Source organism: Cryptomeria japonica, chromosome 2 (assembly GCF_030272615.1).
Source record: "Cryptomeria japonica chromosome 2, Sugi_1.0, whole genome shotgun sequence".
NCBI lineage: Eukaryota > Viridiplantae > Streptophyta > Pinopsida > Cupressales > Cupressaceae > Cryptomeria > Cryptomeria japonica.
This window is the reverse complement of record NC_081406.1, coordinates 598,530,555-598,555,254: the sequence shown is the minus strand read 5'-3', so window position 1 is coordinate 598,555,254 and position 24,700 is coordinate 598,530,555. Positions and strand designations below refer to the sequence as shown.

Sequence of the window (24,700 nt, the reverse complement as noted above, 5' to 3'; positions counted from 1 at the left end):
AACACAATATGGAAGACTCAGTTATCGCCCACTGTCAACTGCAACCCCTCATAAGGTCTTTCACTCCCTTAGTTATGGTATCAATGGGAGTTTTCGTTACCAAAGACAATTTTCTGCAGACACCCCTTGGTTCTACAAAACTCAATTCAATATCCAAAAACCAATCCAAAGCTACCTTGAAGCTCAACTAGATCTCCCTTTTATACTTTTCCCAGCCCATCTCTAGAAGCTTCTAGAAATAATATTATTTCACTTAAGTGACTTTTTGATATAATTTTTAATTAAGTCACTTTATTAAATTAATTAAATCTAAAGTCATCTTTTAATTTTTAATTTATTTGATAACTTTATAAATAATTAACTTAATATTATTATATTATTAATTAAAATAATTAATTAAGTTATCCATGAGAAGTAATAATGATTTGGTGACATTACACCCTTTGATCCTAAATCTCCTCTAAGACAATTTGCAACAAAATTGCAAGTCAATTCTGGGGCATTTGGGGGCACTAGGTTGTGGAAGTGTCACTCTTGCAAGCTTGAATTTCGGCGCAGAATTACTAGAGTTAATGCCCACCTCCTTCATATCTGAGTAAAAAGTGTAGAAGTATGTAAGACCTTGGCAGAAAAACTGAACTATAGGGCGGAGATATGTAAGTAGTCTTATACGGCCGTTGGGGATGTGAGTATGCGGGGACAAAGGGCCTAAGTTTGGGGATGGCAAGGGGACGGTGATGTAGTTAGAAATATACTTATAGTACTTGAAAAAACAGTATAAGAATTACATTTCAAAGCAAAGTATAGGAAAATAGTAAAATTATAAAATAGCAAAATTTGAAATACTAAATCTAAATACGAAGATTTCTTGAATGCTAATTGCATTAGTCTTTTCTAAGTTTTTTCTCCTCTTTAACTACCTGGTAAAAAAATCAGAATTAGAAATGTGAATGAAATCAGTAGCTTTAGTGGTTTTGTATTGCATTGGGGGAAGGGGTGGGGCCCACATCAAATTAGGGTTACCCCGCAACCCCCAAAAATTGCTCAAAATTATAAAAAAATAAATTTCAATTGCTTTTTGATGTTTTCAGATGGGAGACTCCTGCAAGTCTCCCTGCCCCTCGAGAGGTGCCTGGGAGTCTCCTAAGGAGTCTTGAAGACGTCGAGATGTCTCCAAGATTCCTTAGAGACGTCGAGAAGTCTCCGGTGAAGCATCGGTGGCGGTGGCAGGATGCCGAGAGACGCCACGTACTTGCCTCGTCTTGGAGACGTGGCCTTGAGGGTGGGGAAATACATTTCCGTGGAACACTATATGTAAGTTATGAAGTGGGCCAGGTGGTGTAGGTAGTGCATCTACATCTACTTCTTTGTTTCTAAGTTTGAGGGGTCGTGAGAGACAATGTTCTACTACTTGCACATATGCTAGTTTCTTCTACTTCAAGGGTAGTAGAGGCTAGGGGGAAATGCAAGATGACAAGTGATACTCTGAATCTGCTAGCAAAATTATTCAATGCGCAAATGAAGGATGAGGCAGATGATGCCATTGGCAAATTCTTTTTTTTTCTAGTGGCATTCGATTCCATGTGGCTTGGTCTCTTTATTATAAGGAGGCGATGGCAAAGGTAGCAAGTAAAAGAGCATCATATGTGCCACTAGAGGAGACAAAATTGAGTACAACGATCCTATATAAGAACTATTCCAAGATTAATGTGTTAATGGAGAAAATGAAGGAATATGCTAGGTGACATATGGATGCAGTATAGTCATGGATGGGTGGACGAACTTTAGCATTGTTCACTCATCAAAATCATGGCTACATGTTTAGAGGGCCCTTATTTTCTTAAGACATGATTGTATAGGGCATCACAAGGATGCCAATTTTCAATTTCAAATCCTCAAAGATGCTATAGAGGAGGCTGGGCCACAAAATGTGGTACCAAGTAGTGATAGTTGTAGCCCATGTGTGCAAATCTGCAAGGAAGTTAATTGAGGCAGCTTATAGGCATATTTGGTGGACTCCTTGTTGTGTGTGTCATGAATAATGCACGCAAGGGCATGTGGAAGATTGACTCGATTAAAGTTGTGGTCAGTGATGCCAGAGATCAGTAGATGTTTATCTATAGTCACCACACTTCACATGCACTCTTTAGGACCTTCTCTAAGAAGGAATTGTTGAAACCTATCAAGACTAGATATGCAATCGTATTTCATTTTCTTGGAGATAATGCTTAAGTTGCAAGAGGCATTGCAACTAATAATTATAATAGTAGAATGTAATCAATGACTTGAGTCCAAAACAAAGCAAGGGAAGAGGGTGAAGTATGTAGTGAAGAGTGATGTTTTTTGGGGTGATGCAATATATATTGTCTTTATTATTACTCAGCCTTTCAAGTGATTGGATGTGGGGATGCTAATGCACCTAGCCATGGAGAGGTGTATGAATGCATTGATTCTATACCAGGCTGTCCTGTGAGAGAAGAACCACATATTAGCATTCTACATTGAGCACATTTAGCCAATCATTCATTAGAAATGGGATTCAACACTCTTGCACATGTCTATGTATTGAACCCCTAGTGGTATGTGCAAAGGCCTGGTAGAGTTACACCTTTATAGGATGTTGAGGTGAAGGTATGGTTCATGAGAGCCATCGAAAAGATGTAGGATCTTGTAGAGGCCTGCATCATTCATACTAAGTGGACAAACTTTGCCACGCAGTGTCATTATTCTAAGGAGGCCAAGATGGATAGGGCAAATATGGCATAGGAGTACCCAATTTAGTGGTGGACTATGGATGGACTAATTTCTCCAACTACCTCTCTAGCTATTCGTTTGCTATCTCAAGTTTCTAGTTCTTGTACTGTTGAGAGGAAGTGTTCTATTTATAGCTTCATACCCTCCCCTAGAGGAACAAGCTTACCTCTTAGTGAGAAGCGAAGCTTGTGGCTATACATGGTGCCTTGCATCTCATTGGCTGCAACACACTTTTGCACAAGGAGAGTTGAACATTGCAGTGCGATGGGACGCTACACAAACGAGGCTGGTTGGTATTAGTTTGATGGACCTTGACCTTGTGGAGTCCAACAGTTCTAATGATGACGAGTTTGGGGATGATTAGAGGCCTCACTTCACTGCATTTTGTTATTTTGAACATTTGTAATCATCATTGTACTCATTGTAATCATCATTATGATATCTTGAATATAATATAAATTTTGCATTCAACATTTCTTCTGTCTTAAATTGTTAATGTTCACTTCAAAGTTTAGCAGTTTCTAAGTTTTATTAATTTTAAAGATATTAGTTTTCCACAATCCATAATAGTTCTTACTATAGATTTTGGATTAGATTGTGAGAGTTTGTTTGCATCAACGTTTGGGATCACACTCTGTGATCCATCATCAGGATGATAATTTGTTAAAGTTTCGTTTGCAACTCTTATACATCTTTTAAAGTACTATATGTATTTCAGTTTTACCTTCCCAACATCTCCTCTCGTCGTCCCCAATTTTAGGCCCTTGGTGCCCTTGGCCCCACCTCCCCATGCCCCCTCATTAGGACACTTCGTGGAACGATGATAGAGAGTATTTTCAGGTTACAGAGGAGTACCCAATTTGACTAGTGAATAAAAGTAGTGACATAATTAGTTGAACTTTAATAACTGTGACAATCCAATTTGAGTTAGATGGTGTAACTTTTTACCTAGCTTCTTAAACAGTTGACATATCTTCATCAAATGAGTTGTTGAGTTCCACAGTGAAGAAGCCATTCGCAGGTCAAGCACCATATAAGGTAAAATCTAATCTTGATAAATGCCACATGAGATAGATGTAAAATGTTGTAGACATTTGGTTGAATTAACAAGAGTTATAGTTTACTGTTAACAACTTCTGAGATTGTGGGACAATCGCAATTGCCCTTTTAAAAATAGTGTTGCGAGTTAAATGTTGACCAGAAACCTATTGCAAAAGACATGAACACAATGATGAAGTGATAGAAACTGGGTTGAGTTTTGTTGACTATCATGTATGGAGTTATGATTACCATTCAGTCAAGTTGTGTGCAACCAACCAGTCAGCAAGTATGCCCTTTTCTCCCAATGTTATGGTAATGAATTTATGTGTGATATCAAGACAAATTAAAATTTCAATGACAGAGCAGGCTTTTGGATCTACAATCATGCTGAACTGGACTTTAAACTTAAGGAGATGCCTACTAGTACGCTATGAAAATTGAGACGAAGTTCAAAAGTGAAGTTAGATGCATTAATTCAAATTGATACATTTCATATTCGGAATGATGAAAATGGAAGCAAATCCAATTGCAAGTCTCAGTGTAAAGTTTCTGAACAATAAACCCAGATGTGAGTACATTAGGGAAAAAGGCCATTCTTGATAATTAAAAGCAACCCAAGACTGGAAGTTTGTGTAGTGTTCACATATATAACAGCCGTTCTGATGAATAATGTAATACTAGAAAATCTCTGTTGGCTTAAATGTGAGTGTTAGCTGATATCATTCAAACACAACATAGAGGCAAGTAGATCATGGACTTGGAACCTAACATTACACTTGCAACTTTTCAAGTGAATAGTGGACTCAGAACCTAACACCACAAAAATAATGACAAAAAACAAGTTGCAGAATGAGTGATGGTAGAAATGGAAACCTACTTGCAGCAGTCCACTTTAATATCAAACACATGAAGATTAGCATCAATTCAGCTGCTCACTGTTTAAGCTGTCCACTAGTGAAAGTGTTACTTGCCATCCTTGATTCACGTAGGAATGAAATGAATTACATGCTCAAAGATGATGATGATATGGATCCTGATTTCACAGGGACAAACCAGATGTTTAGAACCTGATTTCACTAGCAGCAAGTGACTTGGTTCAGCATACCCAAGACGTTATAAGAGCACTTGCAAATCACCTGTAGCTGGTCGATGATCAACATAAATTTTTAAGCAGACCGAGATCACATTGAGAGAACATTTGAGGTTGGGGACATAGTTTTCTTGCATGTGTAGCCTTATAGACTAAGTTGCCAAATCGGGTATGGAATGGGAATGGGTATGTGGCTACGAAACACCGGTATGGCAGAAATTGTTTGGGTGGTTGAGTATGTTTTTGGTACATTAATACAATATATATATATATATATATATATATATATATATATATATATATATATATTGTATTAACTAAGTTTAGAATGTCATATACCAACACAACCATTACAAATTTTATTTTTTTAAACATAACATTCTAATTTAGATGCAGTTTTCAATATCAAAAAGATCAAACTAGAATCACTAAACATTTTGGCATCTAAAAACACAAACCTCGGACGTGCCCACAGGAGATTTGTTTCAGAATCAAATTCTGGTATGCTTTGTATCCGGAAGCGCCTGATTAATCCCATGATTCAGCAGCTTAGCTTATAGGAAGACTTGCATCAAGTAGAGTGAGGTTAGAAAGCTCAAACCTTGCTTTTAAGGGTACTTGGCCAGTATATTGCACTATTAGTTGAGTTGTCACGCTTGAATGTTGAGGGGAAACTCATATGGGCTCCAAAGGCCATCATTGACATACAGGAGAAGAAACTAAGGGCTAGGATTGTCACAGAGTACTTGGTCTGTTAGAAGAACCTACTCGCTGAGGATACTTGTATTGTTGCTTGTAAAATCTTATAGGGCCATTTTCTGTTTTTCACCCAAATTTTCTCATCCTTTTGTCCTTTCGATGTCATAGTCCTGGCATGGGGAGTGAGTTGAGTGAACCTTGGCTAGGAGGTGATTCCTGCAAAGGGTACTCCAGGTTTTCCAAGTTTTCAATGCATTTTCAAAAAATTAAATGTCTTTTGCGGACAAATTTAAGATTCTGATTTTAGATCATGCAATGCATATATCTTTGTTTAATTTCCAGTTATTACTTCTGAAAACTGATTTTTTGACGGAGAATTTTTAATTGTGAAATCCAAAGTATTATAGAGAATATTTAACACATCTGTGAGGATTGAATGACTAAAAATTCACATTTATGCTGATTTATTTTATTTTATTTTTAATGGTGAAATGCTGCGCTCTTGCTAAGGTTGGAGGACTAGGTTGTGTCTCAGGCAAATGTTTTTTCAATGCAATCTTAATTCATACAGGCATACAGCAATTGTAGACAATGTCTGTGGTCTACAAAATAGATGATTTCATTTTTGACATTAATATAAAGGCTAAAGGCTAATAATCTTATGCATGTCTAGCTGGTTGCGAACTTGAACATAATGTCATAAAACCAACATCTTATGCTAGGTGAAATTTATTCTTTACAGGCCTTGATGTTCATTTCCTATCATGAAACAATGTCTCTCTGTAATAAATCAAGTTAAATCACCATTTGGATAGGACAATGCATGAGTGCTTGAAGACTATATATGGAAACTGGAAAGCCAATGCCACAAAATTAATTATGAAATTATGTGAAATAAGTGCACTTTGTTACAATGACAATAAGTCCATTGTTGTCTTCCAATTTGCCCAAAGAAATGTATGTGATTTCTGTGATGATGCTGTGTCAGGAAGTGTCCCACAGGGATCTATACCTTTGCAGGTGGTGCCTAAAAGGTTCAATGCCTATACATAGGGATTCAATGCCCCTATTCCAGTCTAGGAAGTTAATCTTTGTTATGCCAAATCTTGAAAGGGTATTCTCAAGTTTCCCCAACAAGAGCATTATATCCATCTAATGACCTTCTGGCTATCTATGTCACTATGTCTGGTAGACAAGGTTCTTCCATATTGGAAAGGAACTGTGTGGAAGCAAAAACATGCACTGCACAAAAATGTTCTGCAGTTCGTGTTAGTTCATATTTTCCATTCCTCCCTTTTTTTTCAATCTTTAGGTTTTTCCACAGATTGTTTTTATTGGTTCCTTGTAATGTTTCTTTTCGATCTGGGCTTTGCTATGGACATGATTGCTTGGGTTTGTAGTGAATAGGACACAAGGTATACTCACAATTTCAAGTATTTCTAACATTCTAGCAAAGTGCAAAGAAATATCTGACTAGTACATCCTGGAGCTGATTGTCTTCACATATTGGACACGTTGATTGATATTCTACCGAATGCCATTTACAGGAACAAATACCAAAACCGATCCTATCGTGAGCGAAATTTGAGTGGGCCATTAGTTTCTTACACAGCTGGTGATGCGCGTTCCACAGACAGTTCATTGGGACCTAAATCATCAGGCATGTGTAAATGTCCCTGAGAAGTCATCTACATTTCATCTGAGTTCTTGTATGTATATTATGTTTACTGGCATATATTTATGAGTGTTGGGCTGTATGTTGCATCTCATTTCTATTTGTGACAGATAGCTTGGAAGAAAAGTCAAGGGTACCAGTTGTACAACAAAAAGGACGCTTCAAAGTTACATCTGAGGATGTAGATCTGGAAGTGGTGCGATTCTGAAAGATACATAAATATTTAAATTTATTTACCAATTCTAGTTTGTATATATTACCAATATAGTGCACCATTTGCAGGTTCTCCCATCTTCGAGCCCACAACGAACTCAAAGCTCACAGGTGTCTGCTTTGAGTACATCTGAATTCTGTATCATATTTTCACTTCATGTGGGCAGTTTAGATATGCTGTTTTAAAAATTAATGCATCTTTCCTTAGGCTGAGTTGAACTATACAGAGATAGACAATGTTAAAAGATTGTATCTTAGTTGGGTAGAGTTGAACCATATATAGGTATACGATAGGTAATAGCTGGTCACCAGAAATTGTATATTATTTAAATTCTATATATAAAAATTTAAAAAACTATATGTGCTGTAGCATTGTCCAGCACTTTCTAAATAATTAGTAACATTGATTGGAAAACAAAGACAAGCTGCCAAGTGAAAAAGACTTATCTAAGTAAACATAGATTTCACCAAGTAAACATTGATTTGAAATTTGCAAGAAAACTAAATAAAATGAAAATATATATTAAAAACAAAAAGACTGAAATGAAATAACATGCAACATTCCATGACATCAGAAGTAGCTGAAAACTGAAATTTAAATATCATTATTATAACGGAAATTAAAATGGAACACATAGGGTTTCTGGTGTCTCTATTAACTTTTAGGGTGTTGATTTTTTAATTGTTTTGAAATGTTGTGTGTTTTTTAATAGACTGTCAGCAACCTGCTGGGGACAACTTGGAGAGAGAACTGGGAAATGTCTGTAGGGGCATTTCAAAGGCCAGGGATGTGCAAGTTTTGTTTTAAAATGTGATGGGGATTTTTCCCAGGGTTGCCTCCCAATGGAATGCTGGTTTTGTCACAAATTTCAATTATGTCCTTGATCATGGTTAAGGATAGTATACGCAATTAATATTTTTAAATCTCAATAAAAGTTCTGTTGCTGAGTAAAGAAGTAACATCCTTTGAAATTTCAATGGTGACATATATGCTTATAGCTACTATACCTCAGTTCCATGGACCCAAAGGCTGTTTGACCAATGTCAGTATAATTAAATTTTAAAGCCAAGGGAAAGCATACCAGCAATTTAGATCTAAAGTTTTTAGCAAACACAACTTAATTCATGGCTTGCTGGCTTCGTGGTTTACAGTAACCAAGGTGCATCCCTCTTTTGATGGGTATTTTCAACTTTGACTTACAGAGAAAATTTTAAAAAAGTATGCTTTCTTACATTGGTTTCTTGGTACCTTACTTTCATTTATGCTTTTGAATTCCTGGCTAATAATCAATGTGAATATTCGTAATAAATATTGACATGTAACTAGAAAGAGCATTATATTTATTTCACAACAGTTATGAATGATCACTTTAATGTGTCCAAGAATATATTTAGATGCTTTGACACTAAGGTTAAATATTTGCAATACGTATCCTGGCCTTTAGGGCTGGTGGAACTCTAAAAAATCCTGGCCTTTTGGCCTTCTAAAACCCGTAAGTAATGTTGCCAATGCTTAAACCTTAAGTCCCCAATCCTAATTTTTTTTAAGCTTGCGCTATAAAACCCTAAACCCTAGCACTTATAATTTTAAATTTTTAAGTTGACTTGCTATTGTTAGTAACAAGTTTTGAAGTCATGACTTGAGGGGTTTATGCTCGTCTTTACATCAGCTCCTTGTCCTGGCTCTTGGTTGGTCCCAATGCTTTTCATTTTCCTATGCTCGATGTTCAATATTTCCTAAGTCTCCATCTGGTGTATGTTTGCAAGTTCAAGGCAAATCAATGGGCCGCATGAGCCCACGACCTCCAAATCTGTCAGGTCTGTTTGAGCTGCGAGGCTAAGCTAATCGATCGATCTTTGTTGGGGCCTAGTTTACTTTTCAATGGATGGTGAGAGAGTATTCTACACTTAACTGCTTCTTTATTGGAGCGCATCCTCACGTTGTACAAACCTTGGTGCTTGCTTGGAGTTGTGCTACTGTGTGGTGATGACACATGGACCCATTTTCTTTTGCGAGGGTGTGTCATGTCGACACATGGCTCCATGGTGTAAAGTACTTGTCGATATGTTTCACTCTGATTGGATGAAATCTCATAAAGTGTGCTAAAGGTTTATTCAAATTAGATCTTTTAATCTCGGTTATTCATCTTCTTGCGCTCTTCTGAAATCAATGATCATCATTTGAACTTGGAAAATATCTAGTATCTGGTTCACAGCTTGAACACGAACTGCAGTAATGGCGAAATTATTGGTTTAGGTTTGGATTTTGAGCTGTTTGATGCAAAAAAATCCTTAGTTTGGACTGCCTCATCAGCTACAGTTTATTGAATCCACAAGTGATTGCTAATTTGAGGCCTGCAAGAAGTTTCAGTAAACACTAGGGTTTGCAATGGATGACTAGAGATCACATGTTCTTATCTGTGAGTTAGATAATTTTCTATGCTTTTCATGTCTTTAAGTTTTGAATTGTATGTAGAACATAACTACGCTGGAAATTGAAGTTTGTGCCTGCTATAAAGCTAAATCCTAGTTGCAGAGTTTAAACCTAGTCCCAATTACAGTAAGTATAATTAAGAAAGCGGCTCCCTCAAGCATCAAGAAAGCTAGATGAAGATATTTTTAAAGAGTTAAATGGAGAAAGGAGAGTATTATAACTCATTGGTTCTGATGGTCCTAACAATAAGCTCCTGGATGAATTTGTTGGTGTGCGAGATGCACACTTACTTAAGATAGGATGGAGTTTATTCGAGCATCGGTACAAGAAAAGATGTTCTAAGTTTTCCCTCAGGAATGGATGGCACTTAGATATGGGAAAATTAGCTGTGCCAAATGTCTTCCTGGATGTAGACTTCATAAAAGCAGTTGTCTAGAGGTATGATGTTCAAAAAAGAAGTATCCTCTGTGCTATTGGTGTTGAGATGGTCAATTTTTCTAAGGTTGCAATTTCTAAAATATTTAACTTGAATTTGGGAGCATCAAAGCCTATTAACTTTAATCACTTTAGAGAAGAGTATGAAACACACGAGTATGTGTTCAGAAGTGTTACCATCCCAAAGTTCAAAACCAAATGTCTTGGAAGAACTGTGCTTTCAATTTTTCTCGATTTGAGAAGAAGCTCTTTGGAGTTGACAAATTTGAAGATTATGTTGTGAAGACCAATTAACATTGTTTCAAGTTTTGGGCCGTGATGCTAAGGCTAAGATGCCAGTTCCATTCATGTACATGGCAGTTGACATTCAGAACCCTATGCAACTTTCTTGCCCAGAGGATGCATGAGAAGATGATTATAGCAAAGGCACATCCTGAGAAGTTTGAATTCAAGCGGTATTCAGTACTCTGCCATATGTTCTTATATTTAGGTAGAGGATTGTGGGATGACAAACTAATGGTTAGAATGAAGGATGCTAAAGGTGATATGCTCCATGTCCAATGTTGGACATATATATGGGATAGGAATTGTGAGAATGCAGATTTTGTGAATTTTGAAGAGCACTTTGTTCAAAAAATTCTAATTTATTTAAGTGAACCAAAAATCAGAATCCCCAAGGAAGTGTTGGACTTCCTGTTGTTGTCTGTTTTATCATCTACCAAACATTAGGATAGGATACCCGAAGGCATTCTACCCTCTCCTGAAAAATCACTACTGATTCCAAGGTCTATATGTGCGAACAAGCGACTTTAGTGGAATAGCTTCTTGGGTAGTGTATGCTGAAAATCTCAAGGGGGACTTACGTTTAACAATTGTCTTGAATTGTTCGACGTAGATGGATTTAGCATTTTTAGGCTCCTTTTTTTTTGGATTTTCGGGGTTTAGACTTTCAAAAGAAAAGGAAAAAGGGATAGGGTTTGAGAAGGCTAATCTAATCCTACGAACTCCAGAGACGGTATCAATTGGGTGCTCTCGAGAAACCAAACTTCGCTTCGCCACACTAGGGACAACTACACAAAGCCGGTGCAATCTTCAATGGATTGTGCTTATGATTAAGATGTTGGGATGCACAAAGGATGAGCTCAGACTAACTTTGCACGGTAAAATGGAAATCATCCATTTACCAAAATTATGAGCGGAGATACACCATCAATTGACACTTATCAAATCCTTCATTCAAATTAACAACAATGAAAGAAAATCTAGATTAATTTTAACTAAGTATTGAGGAAATTGAAACCATGCAAATCATTCAAACAATAGGGATTACAAAGAAAGCGCACATGCAATATATTATTTGGAAATGACCTTACGCAACAATACATCAAAAACCTCACACTCTCCAAATGAGAGGAGGTAGCCTTATATAGTTTTTCAAAAATAAATGAACGATCGAGATCAAACAGTGATCAAGGGCCCAAACTGAAAGCTACAAACCCTAATTAGGGTTTCCCAAAACTAACAACCCTCAACCAATGAGAAAATTACATTTGGGACACTTGTCCTTCTTGCTAAATATGAACCATCAATGAAAATAGAAGGTTGTTGCATTGTGAAGTGTGCCCTTCTAGAAGCTTCTGGATAAGTCAGGTTCGTTGAACTTGGACATGCTGACTTGGAACAATCTGATTGGTTGGAAGATGACGAGGCGTCACCTCAACGTGTTGGATGTCTTCCTTGAATTCTCCAATTTGTGTCAAGAAACTATCGAAGTATGGAAATTTGATTCCTTCTTGTCACCATTTGATTCTGCTTGGGAGCTTGTCTTTTTTAATTTCTTCAGGAGATGAAATCAAGTTGGAAATTTTCACCAAGTCCGAGAAATTTAACTTTTCCATATTTTCACCTAGTCTGAGAACTTTTCTCTCTTGATGCCTTGAGATTCTTTCAAGTGCCTCGAATCTGGAGAAGAAATCTCTTTGCGAAGTATTTCTCATGCTTAGCCAAATTTTGGCCCTCTCTATACTCGAACGAACTTTGCTCGTGGTCCCGTCTTCAATTTTGAATTTGGCTTGAAGCTCCATTTGTGTTTTCTGTGACGATCCTGCCTTCAACTGCCAATTTATGTTGCGCGGGAGGATGGTAAAAGCTATAGATAACCTCTTGCAAATATGAAATGATGGGATCACGCTGTTTAGACATTCCCTGTGATCATGTCCTCCCTCTCAATACCTTGAAATTTGGAGAAGGATTTCTCCCTGCCTTAATCATAATTGAGGAAATTGGAATTTTCTCTGTGAAACATTTCCCCTACTTAGCCAAATTTTGGCTATCTTCACGGCCGAATGAACCTTGCCCGTGAACTCGTCCTCAATCCTCCGTCTGGCTTGAAACTCCAGCTGCGATCTCTATGATGATCCCACTTCTATTTCCTCCCGCGACCTATAAAACCAAAGAAAAATAAGTTAAAAATCTATCTTGGATTAAAGAAAATCGATGCTGTGAATGGCTAAGTGTTTGGAGATTTTATTTCATTTTCATACTTAGCCATGAGAATGAAATTTTCACATGTAAATTCTCCAACCTTCAAGATAATTGTGATCACAATCCAAAACCAAGTGTTATAACCCTCTTACTTAGTCAATAAAATGATTTTCCTTCACTAAGAATTCGAATAAATCCACTAAAATCATTTTCAATGACTCTGAAAAACTCAGAAAATGCACAAATCTGCATCGTAAATTCAACTTCACCTTCGAATAGATAGAAGTTTCTCAGAAAACTTAGAAAGAATTAACAATTCTTCCTTATACCAGCTGGCTCCACTCCAAAATCTGTGAATCCTTTTTCAAGAAGCTCACCCAACTGCAAGCCATATCAAGATTTTTCTCCAAATGAACTCCAATCTGCAAACACTTCTTTATGCTCTCCTTAAGAATTTCAAACTTCTTGGTGTAAAATGAAGCTACAAATGATGCATTTGTAATGAAGTTGAATTCCTAATTAGAAACACGCAAAATCATCCAACTCATGTTTCTAAATCTAACTCAAATCTTGGGAAAGTGTTGTCATCTTCTTTAGTTCGAAAATCTTTTACTTTTGCAAGTTTCTAAATTGTTTTTAGTCTATTAACTCAAACTAGGCTCATAAAATAGTATCTTCCAAAAAGTTTCTAATCTGGAACTTAGTATGACAATCCTTTTCTTTCCAATTTTAATTTTGAGTTTCCATTTTAACTTTTCAACTCAATGATCTTTGAAAATCTCTTTTTCCAACTTTCTAATTTGATTAGGAGTTCGATTTTTGGGAAGATTTGATGACATCACTCACATTCTCATGACTTTATTTGACTTCCAAGAGTAGGGCGGAGTTTTGAATGTTCAACTTCATGCTTGGGCGGAGTTTTCATCTTCTAACATGATGCTTGGGCAAAGTTTTATGACTTCTATCATCATGTTTGTTTGCTTGCCTTAAACTTCATTCATCCCATTCATAGGGCAGTGTTGACGTGTATTTTGTACACAATCATACACAGAATAAAATACCTAAAGGTACCTTATCCTCTCTTGAGTAAAGCCTCTGATTGCTGAAGATATCGCGAAAAAGGATCAATCAGGATGACTCCAAGGTTCTTTGATGTAGGGTCTCTACGTGTGGATAAGCTCTTTGTGGTATGATGTGATTTGCTGGAATCACAAGGGGACTTACATTTGATGATTGAACTTCTGATCTGCTTTGCTGGAACACAGGCTCTTACTAGCTTAGATTTGAAAAAATGAAAAAAGGATGAGGGCGAAGAGAGGATCTAATCTAGTCTAACCCTAAGAATGACTCAATGTGGACAAGACTTGGTGAGATTCTACCAACTTCAATATTGCCATAAATTAACAACTCAATTGAAATTGATGCGATCTTCTAAGGTAACAAATGATTTTTCAATACATCAAAGATCAAGGACACTACCACGAAGGTACATATCCAAGATACAGCAACGATCGAAGGTTTAAACGATTCAAATATCTCCAGTCGACCACGCAAGGCGTTCCTACAATCAGCAAGAAGCTAGTGGTTTGGAAAGCGAATCCTACCAAAGATCAAGTCCAACACTTTGTCCTTCGAATTAACACACTACTTTGATTGAGAATGATTCAAGAAAAATGAACAACCATGAAGATAACCAAGAGAATTGCAACAAAACACCATAACTTCAATATTTTATTGATCTCAAAGCCATCATGTACAACAATTGTTTGAATTCTTTCTTCAAAACTCAATCTTGCTACAAAAGTAAATTGCTTCTAAACTCTAAGCTCTCAATAATTTCTAACTCTCTCTAATTTTCTCATTATTATGCAAAATGAAAAGAAATGAGGGTATATATAGCATCCTCAATTACAATGAACGGTCCAGATCGAAAAGAAGATCAATGGTCAAGATCATGACACCTAAACCCTAATTAGGGTTTTATTACAAAAGTTCCCCTTTTATTGCACAACATTAAATGCATAGCCAATTATTAAAATTTGGCACGAAAATCTAGGAGACATAAACCAATGACAATTAAGGTGCCATGTCATCTATAATAACCTCTCATCTAGAATCTTATTCCCTTTCCAATGCTCCTTTTTAGCATATGCAATGAATCTAGACACGATTCCTTCGATTTCAGCAATTGGAATCTCGGGAAGATTCTTCGTTCTTTCTTCCAAGTGGATGCCCTGATCAAATGCCTCGAGAAGAGTAGCGTCCCATTCAGGTTCAAGTTCCTTAGTTTTCTCAATCAGGAGCATGGTAGTAAACATCGGGTCCTGTTGCTCATCTGTGATATTAGCGTCCTTGCAAAAGATGACCTTGATTCTATCTTCCAATTCCTGCAAATCCACATCTGTCTCAACTTCGATCCTCCTGCCAAGAATGGTACGTAGGACCTCAAATACTCTGTCCTGGATCGGGTTGATAACCTCCTCAACATGGCTACTTCTAGTACTGATGTCCTCGAAGAGAACTTCCTTCATCTGGAGTAAGGTTGACCACTGAAGTAAACTGTGAGGTCCTCCATCCATAATCTTTTCCTGCGCTAAGACCTTCCTCGATGTTTGTCTGATTACTCGCAAGACAGGAATGATAACCTCTTTGGTATGAGCAAAAGTAGCTACTGTTATCATCAACTTGTGGATAATCTCAAGAACCTAGATAGCCCTATGAATAGTCTTCATCATCCTTGTTGTAAATTCTACGGCAACTGTATGAGATTTGTCCATCCAAGTACTCATACGCTGGACCATACTCCTGAATCTCTCTGCCTCACCAATTGATTGAAGGGGAAGTGCCTGTATGGGTGATCTTGCTGGATCCTGACGTCCTAAAGGCTGGTTGATATGACTGAAATATGTTCTCCATGCACCGACCTCTCTCTCAAGCTTCCTATTCTTCTCCATTTCTTCCCTAAGCTTGTCTTTCAAGGCCTCAAATGAATCGGTGGCATCATCTAGTGTCTGCTCGGCTGTGGATGGACCTAGCTCAAATGTCTCTATATCATATTCCTCTGCTAGGATCTCACCTTCATACTTGTCCACTGCCGGTGTAGCTATCTGCAACTTTCTGGATCCAGTCTCATCTCTAATCATCTTGGACATCTTGGTAGCCTTCTTCTTCTCTGTCACTTCCTGAGAACGTCCAACAAGGCTCTCCAAATCAATTACATTGTCCTCGTCCTCAATCACGATCACTTTAGTTAATCTTTCCTTCAACCAATCTGGGATGGCAGATCTTGTCTCTTTAACCTGTATTTCCTTGAGCAATTCTTCTTCTCTGGGAGGAGATGTTACTTCATTATCTTCCCCATCTTCATGCAACTCATTGTCTTGAAGAGATCCACCTGGTGCCTGTCCTTCTTTATCATTCTGTACCATTGACTCCATAGACTCCTCCACTTCAAGTGTCCTCTTCTCTTGTCGAGAAGATGTGCCGGATGAACGATCTTGGTTGGCCTCTTGCTTCTTCTTGGAAGATTCTCTCTTCTCAGGTCTTTCTTTCCTCTTTGAGCCTCTTGGATGGAGATTGCCTTCACTTGCACTTCGAAGGTTGCCCTCACTTGTATTTCTGGGATTAGGATTGCCCTCGCTTACACTGGCTCCACCCTCAGCTGGTCTGTCTTCCAAGGTGAAAGTCATAGCTATGCCTTGCTCTCTCAACTTCTGATGCTGCACATCAACCCATCTGCGAGTACAAGACAAGACTGGGGCCATCAAAGCATCGAGATCCACAACTTTGGGCTCATTCCAATCTAACCTCACTGTTTTGCTATCTCGATCATAGGATGATTGGAGATGTCTGCCACCGTCCTGAGCTTGGTCGGCCACTCTGTAAATCTTGCATTTCCTAATGAAATCCAAAGGCAATCTAGAATGCATCTTTCTTTTCACTTCAAGATCATCCAATAGATTCATCATAAAATCTTCTATCTGAAATTCATGCTTAAATTTCCTACCGACTGTCTCCTCTATATATCCATGTGGATCAAAGCTTTCTCTCAAAGCAAAGAATGAAAAAGAATACAAAGCTAACTCCTTCTCTGCGTCATCCATGGCTAAAGCATTAGGACATACCTCAACTGAATTGCCTAAGATGATAGGTACAGGAACTCCATTTCCATGTCTGTGTTTGAATGCCTTCGCATAAGCTGCCAACTGTCTTGTTACCTCGAGTAACATTATTCTGTCTGTCGGATATCTCGGCAACATGTATGGAGGTGAAGGACATCCATGAACTCTGATATAAGTAAACTTCGGAAATTGGATAAACCAAGCACCATACCTCTTTACTAGCTCCTGTGCATCCTGTGATAGTCGATTGTGGATCCCACCTTGCAACGTCCTTGTGATGTTCATCGTGAAGGTATCATTAACTAACTTGTAGTTACTTCCTGGTGGATGATGCAAGTGAACATAGGAATCACAAACTCTGACCTCGCCGGGTCCTCTTCCAATCACTCCTCTATGAGGTAGTCCTGCGTACTCAAAGCTCCTAATCAAGGCATACATGACATATGAACTCATGTGGAAGGACTTGGTAGCCTTGAGTCTCCTTAACTGTACGTCCAAGCAATGGCTAATCATCCTAGCCCAATGAATTGTTCCTTTTCCCTGAACTATCACTTGGATAAAGTAGAACATCCACTTCTCAAAGTAGAAGGCTTGAGGAGCTCCTGTGACTCGGTTGAGCATTGTAATCAAATCTCTGTACTTCTCCTGGAAATCGATCCTATGTGGTGTGTTCGGGATCTTGCTCAGGCGAGGACGACTCTTTAGTAACCAGTTCTTGTTGATGATGCTTAGGCAAGCATCTGGATCATCTTCGTACATGGACCTGGCTCCTTCTATACTGTTGTAGATCATATCTCTGTGTTCTGGAAGATGGAAAGCCTCACTTATAGCTTCCTCTGAAAGATACGCCAAAGTGTTTCCTTCCTTGGACACGATCGTTCTGGACTGAGGATCATAATGACGAGCACACTCGATCATCAACTCATGGCATTGTACTGCTGGAGGGAAGCCGACCGCCTTAATGATGCCACTTTCAATTATCCTCCTGGCGACAGGTGATGGCTTGCCAATGTAAGGGATCTCTCGAAACTTCTTCGTACTGAAGTTGCCCAAGTTGGTATCTCCAATGTTGTTCCACTTCGACACGATCTTGGTCTCCACTTCTTCGTTCTTTTGATCTTCCTTCATGAGAGCTGGACGACTGGTGGATGCTCCCGCCTTCGAGGTCGCCATTGTATCACCTACACAACATTTCATAATAAGTAATAGATTTTGCAATGTATAACATAGATTAGAGATTAATTTTAGGAAACTTCATGATAAGTCCTCGAGTTATCATTTCCTAAATACGATCGAGCTACTGAAATTCAAAATTTCAAAATTCAAAATTTTAAGGCTATGACGATCAAAAATTCAAAACAAGAGAAGACTTCGCCATACCTCACTTGAGAGCTAACTCTAAAATGCAAAACAAAGAAATTCACCTAGGTAAAATCAAAATTTGAAGCTTTCCCATGTGATCTTCCTCAAGCGAATGTTCTCCTTAGCACTTTGCCACCTTTGGGGGGGGTCTTTGACGTGATGATAGCAAGTTCGCCTTACTCCTAACCAAGGTTCGCACTCCCCTTTTGATGATGCTCGCACCACTTCCTTTGCTAAATTCGCACTTCTCCTTATTCTCCAAAATCGCATATGAATGAAGGTTCAAATGATGATTTAAAAATGAAATTTTCACCCTCCCTTTATAGGTGCTTACCTCTCATTTACCTCTAGGCTGACTTGGTAATTAAAAGCAAATTTTAAATAAATTTAAAGGCCGACTTTTGTAAAATAAAACAAATAAACCCCAAGCGCCCCACTTTTTATTAATAATTAATTAATTTAATGCCTTTATAATTAATTTTTTCGATTTTTTAAAGGCAACAAATAATTAATTAAATGCCATGCGCTATTTTTAAATGCTATTTAATTGAATATTCAAATTCTATCGATTTTTAGCATTTAATAAAATCCAAAAAAAAATGTTTTAGCGCCAAAATTTGGAGAGGTGGAAAGATACAAACCATATCACTCTGGTCCCTGACTGAGGGACAGGAGCGAATTATCATCTTAGTCTTGATTCTTTTGTTATAATCTTCATCTCCACGTTGAAACTGGCATATTCGCTGGGAAACTCGAGCTTGATTGACTTGATTTTGTGGATGAATGTCTCCTAAGGTTAATATCGCCCTGGTCCCCTAGTGAGGGACAGGAGCGAACCTTGTATTTTCTCCTTGATGCTAGCTTCTTCGATCACCAATCTTCATCATGAGGCAAGCAACAACGTCATCCCTCAATTCCACGTTTGCTTTATTCGTCCTTAACAAGGCATTTTGATGTTTGAAGGATTTTCGCCCTGGTCCCTTGGTGAGGGACAGGAGCGATCCTTGTTTTCAAGCCAAAATTCATTATCTCCTAACCTTAGCTTCTTGTTTGTCGCCTCCCAAATGACGTTTTTAACCTTATGCCACTTTGTTTTGATGTGATCTTTGGAAGAAAATGAGTGATTTTGTGAATATCGCCCTGGTCCTTGCCTGAAGGACAGGAGCGATATTGTCTCCTTGCTCTAGTTGACCACCTTTTGATACTTGGTTTCTTTGCATATCATCATCTTAAGGACACTTTAACCTTTTGCAACCTTGTACGACCTTGGTTTGACATAGTTCTCGAAAGAAATGGCCAATATAGTGAATATCGCCCTGGTCCTTCAGTAAGGGACAGGAGCGAACTTTGGTGTCTTGGGCGCATCCTTGTTCTTATCAACTTGCAATTGCCTTCACAATATAAAACGATGTCCTTTGGTCTTTCTTGAACACTTGAAACGTGATCAACATCCAAAACTCAAGCCTTTATAGAGATTTCGCTCTGGTCCCTGACTGAGGGACAGGAGCGAACTTGAGCATATAGTGCAATTCCTTCATCATATTAACTTGCAGTTGTCTTCAAGGCTCAAAATGATGCTCTTTACTCCCTTTCGAACACTTAAAATGTGAGTGGCAACTTAAATTTGGACACATTTGAATATTTCGCTCTGGTCCCTGGGAGAGGGACAGGAGCGAACTTGGGCATTTAGTGCAAATCCTTCATCCTTGGTGGTCTTTGCAACTTCATTCTTCGTTGAGACACCTCAAAACGTCATTGCCTCCTTACACCTTGACTTGGAATGACTTGAATTTGGGTGGAAGGCAAGATAATTAACATTTCGCCCTGGTCCCTGGCTGAGGGACAGGAGCGAATTTTCGTTTGCAAGCTCAAATTCACTTTGCCAACTTCCAAAATTATCTTCAATGGACTCGTTGTGCCCCCTTTCGTTCATCTTTGGCCTGGATTTCGTTCTAACTTGGCAAGAAATTGATCCAAGGAAGAAATCGCTCTGGTCCCTGACTGAGGGACAGGAGCGCCTAGGCCAATAAGGAGTTCATCAGGTGTCTTGCAATCTTCAATTTGTCTTCAACAGGTTCGTTACACTTTCTTTGCTTGCCTCAAAATCAAAACTTACTTGATCTTTGCCCAAAACATGCCTTATGAGGAAATTCGCTCTGGTCCCTGGGAGAGGGACGGGAGCTACCATTGAATTTCGCCCTGGTCCCTGACTGGGGGACAAGAGCGATTTAGCTTCTAGATCAAGCTTTCCTCATGTTTGTGCTTTCAAATTATATTCAAATGATGAAATATATCTCCTTTGATCTCCTCAAATCGTCAAATTGTTCGAATCCTGCAAGGACAAGGCAATGTTTGATTTTGAGCTCCGGTCCTTCAGTGAGGGACAGGAGCGATTTTTGCTCCTGGCACATTTCCATGCCTGTGAAATTCTTCAAATTATATTCAACGGAAAGAACATGCCTCCCTTTATCATTTCCAGTGAAAAATTCGTCTTGATCCTGCAGAGACAGTAAAATTTTGAGAAACAAGCTCCGGTCCTTCATTGAGGGACAGGAGCGATTTTGCTTCTACAGGCCAATATATCATGATTTTAGGACTTCAATCACTTCACAAGGCAAAAACAAGTCATTTCCCATGCCCGGAATCAATTATCAAAATTTTCAAAATTTGGTCAAAATTACTCAATCGGATGAAAATCAAAATCTCATCATCAACACTTAGACAAATTTTCAGAGTTGCACTCAAAATTCCAATTTGAAACTAGACCAACTCACTTAGCCTCTGGCGAATTCACTTTATTTCCAAAATTGCATCCCTCAGGAGGAAGCTCTCAAATTCAAAATTGGACTGGACTCTGGCCTGAAAACGTCAAAATGGAAACCCTAAGGCTTGACCCTAGTCCAGACAACTGGCATACTAAACCAAAACCCTAAAAAGCAGAGAAAAGAACAGGCAAAACGAGCAAAAAAAGAGGGGGTCCCCATTTTAATGGGGCGATGTGTGAAATGGTCACAACATCTGGCGACACCACTGAGAAATGTTGAAAAACATTTGGGAATCAATCTTTCTAAAAGAAAACTCAGAAAATATCCCTCAACAAAACCAGGAGTTAAGAAACACTTACAAGAAGAGACCATCATATTGAGACAAAGTATCAAGTCCACAGTTACCCATGTGTGTGCAAATGCGTTAATTCCCCTCAACAAGACAATCATGATCTTCAGGTTCCCTTGTGATGAGCTACGTAGTTTGTCTAGACTCCAAAAGCATCTTGGATAGAGCCCCGCTGCCAGTCAGACGTCCATAGTCCCGACGAGGTTATCGCCGCAAGCTCACGAACATTGCTCCATTGCCAGCCAGGCGTCTATAGCCCCGATGGAGTTACTCGTAAATTCCCTTTTAGCCAATTTGATATTTCTTTGTCAGCTCATTTCTTTTTGACTTTTTCTTTTCTCATTTTCTTACTTTTCTTTTGATACTGCTTTTTAGTTCTGTCAATTCTTTTGGCTTGTGAGCAATGAAGCTCACTAGGGTTTGAGGATTGCGGTGGCGCTGAAGTCAGACTTTAGATTTTTCACTGATCACAGCTTTGCCTGGAAACCATAATGACTCGGAGATTATAAGTGTGAGAAGATATAATAAATGGAGGACAAAATACCTGAGTCCAATAAGCTAATCTTGCTTCAATGCAAATACGTCCTGACTCAAAGCTTTATTAAAAGAAACTCCCTTTGTAGTTCCAAAAGACCTCATGATTTTCCAAATGCAACCAACAACCTAGCAGGAAGTCAGAGCGTTACATGACAAAATCACCCAATTTCAAATGGATACCCCTCAGGACAAAACAACTAACCTAAAACAAAACACCTAAACCAAAAACGGAAAACAAAGCGAAAGGCAAACCAAGGCGAAAAGACAAAACAAACTAACGAAAAACAACGAAAGCAAACTAAACTAACTATGTACAAAGGAAGGCCTTAAGCATCTCAGGACTGGAAATAATGTTTGAGATACCTCCCATTGACAGGCAATGGGATGTCTTCTCCAGTTAAAGTCTTCAACCTAAATGCATTTTCTCCCAAAATCTCTGAAATTTGATAAGGGCCTTTCCAAAGCTTATCAAACTTGTCATGTTCTCCCCTTTTCTCGTGTGCTTTGTCCCAGTATAAGACCAGATCTGAAATTCGGAACGCCTTGACTCTAGCTTGCCGATCGAACCATCTTTTCACCACTCCTTGGTGTTTTGCAAAAGTTTCTAATGCTTGATCTCTCTTTTCTTCCAGATTCATTAACTGTGCCAATCGGGCTTGAATAGCATCAGTGTCTTCCATATACTCCTGAATAAATCTCAAAGTCGGGATCCTGAGTTGCATGGGGAAGACTGGGTCTTGGCCATAAACCAAAAAATAAGGTGAAATGCCTAACGCGTTCTTGGTCCTGATTCGGTCCGCCCATAAGGCGAATCTCAATTGGGTATGCCATTCTCTCGGACTTCTTTCTAGCAATTTCTTGATAACGCTGAGTAAGTTCTTGTTGGTTGACTCAGCTAACCCGTTACCCTGAGGATAATAATTTGATGAAAATTTAAGGGTTATTCCATATTCAAAAGCCCAATTGGAGAATCTCAATGATGTGAATGCCGAGCCATTGTCGCAAACCAACGCATAAGGACATCCAAACCTTGTGATTACGTTTTCCTCCAGGAATTTGATTACAACTTCAGTAGTGCAAACTTTGAGTGCCTGTGCCTCTGACCATCTGGTACAATAATCAGTAGCTGTGATAATATACTTGTGTTGTGCTGAGGATGCGGGGTTGATGACACCAATAAAATCCATTCCCCATTTGGCAAATGGCCTAGCTTCAATCACTGGATTCAGTGGCATAGCAAGATTTCTTTCTCTAAAGGCTGCGACTTGGCATGTGTGGCAAGTCCTGATATGATTAAACGTATCTTTGAAAAGTGTAGGCCAGTAATATCCTGCCCTTAGGATCTGATGAGCTGTTGCGAGGTTGGCTCCATGTCCGGTCCTAAACTTGGAATGAAAATGTTCAATTATTTGTTTAGCCTCATCTTTGCCAACACACCTCAAATATATCCCTTCATGATTCTTGCGATACAGAACAGATCCTTGAAGTATATAATGTTGACACTTCATCCGTAGTGCTCTTTTCTGTGTGGGCGTCATGTGGGTAGGACATCTGCGATTAAGCAAGTGTGTCACAATATCTTTGTACCATTCATCATGTGTGACGTCCTCTAATTCATAAACTTGCTGGACTAATCCTGGTCCATCAATTGCCAATGTCTGTGCCAAAGCTTGTCCTCGAACAAGTTTCATGGGCTGGATTTCAATATCAAATTCTTGGATAATGGCGACCCACTTACCTCTTCTTTCTCCTAATTCATTCTGCATGAGAAGAGTCTTGACTGCTGCATCTAGTACTATTGCATAAATTTTGGCCCTCAGGAGGTAATGTCTAAATTTCTTAACGGCCTTTACTAGGGCATATGCTTGCTTTTCAATGTTGGGATATCTGAGTTCTGCATCTTTCAGCGGGGTACTCATGAATGCAATTGGATTTTCATCTCTTTCTTCACTTCTCTGGGTCAGAATAGCGGCACAAGTGTAGTCAGAAGCGAAGGAATATAGATAGAAGGGCTTGAGATAATCAGGACTGATCAATACTGGTGCTTCTGTGATGGCCGTCTTTATTTCCTCGAATGCCCTTTTGGCTTGTGGTGACCATTCAATCTTTGCGTCCTTCTTTAGCATCTCGTTCAAAGGTCTAACAATCTTGGCAAATCCGGTAATGAATTTTCTGACAAAATTGATCTTGCCAAAGAATGATTTGAGTTCCTTCTTGCTAGCCAGCAAATTGATAGTGGATATGGCTTTTACTCTTTCAGGATCGATGGAGATTCCTCTTTTTGAAATGACATGTCCTAAAAGTTTTCCTTCTGTTACTCCAGACATGCATTTCTTCGGATTGAGAGAGACACCGTATCTTCTGCACCTTTGGAAGACTCTTCTTAAGTCATCCACATGATCTTCTCTTTGCCTGGAGAAAACTGTGATATCATCCATATATATAATAATGCATTTTCCAATTAAGTCCCTGAAAGCGATATCCATGGCTCTCTAAAATGTGGCCCCGGCATTGATGAGTCCAAAAGGCATTCTCTTGTACACAAATGTTCCCCACTTGGTGGTAAAAGCAGTCTTTAGTCGATCTTCGGGCTCAACCAGAACTTGGTTATATCCTGAGTATCCATCCAGAAAAGATATCATCTGTGACCCATTGACAATTTGTAACACTTCATCTAGTGATGGTAGCGGATAATTGTCCTTTTCTGAAGCTCGGTTGAGATTTCTGAAATCAACACACAA

General features: G+C 38.7%; 1 protein-coding gene across 4 annotated transcripts in view; it reads left to right on the top strand.

The window, feature by feature from the left end:
- The window catches only part of LOC131062986 (serine/threonine-protein kinase BLUS1), a 133,000-nt gene that overhangs the window by 57,244 nt on the left and 51,056 nt on the right, over positions 1-24,700 (top strand). For 2 of the 4 annotated variants that reach the window (XR_009371591.1, XM_059216766.1), the window contains exons 16-18: positions 7,132-7,244; positions 7,370-7,455; positions 7,542-7,583. Coding sequence is in view for 2 of the 4 variants with exons in the window: in XM_059216766.1 (XP_059072749.1) it covers positions 7,132-7,244; positions 7,370-7,455; positions 7,542-7,583 (241 nt within the window). In the remaining 2 variants the exon portion in view is untranslated. The remainder of the gene's footprint in view (positions 1-7,131; positions 7,245-7,369; positions 7,456-7,541; positions 7,584-24,700) is intronic. The other 2 variants (XR_009371592.1, XM_059216767.1) reach the window with 1 other exon arrangement.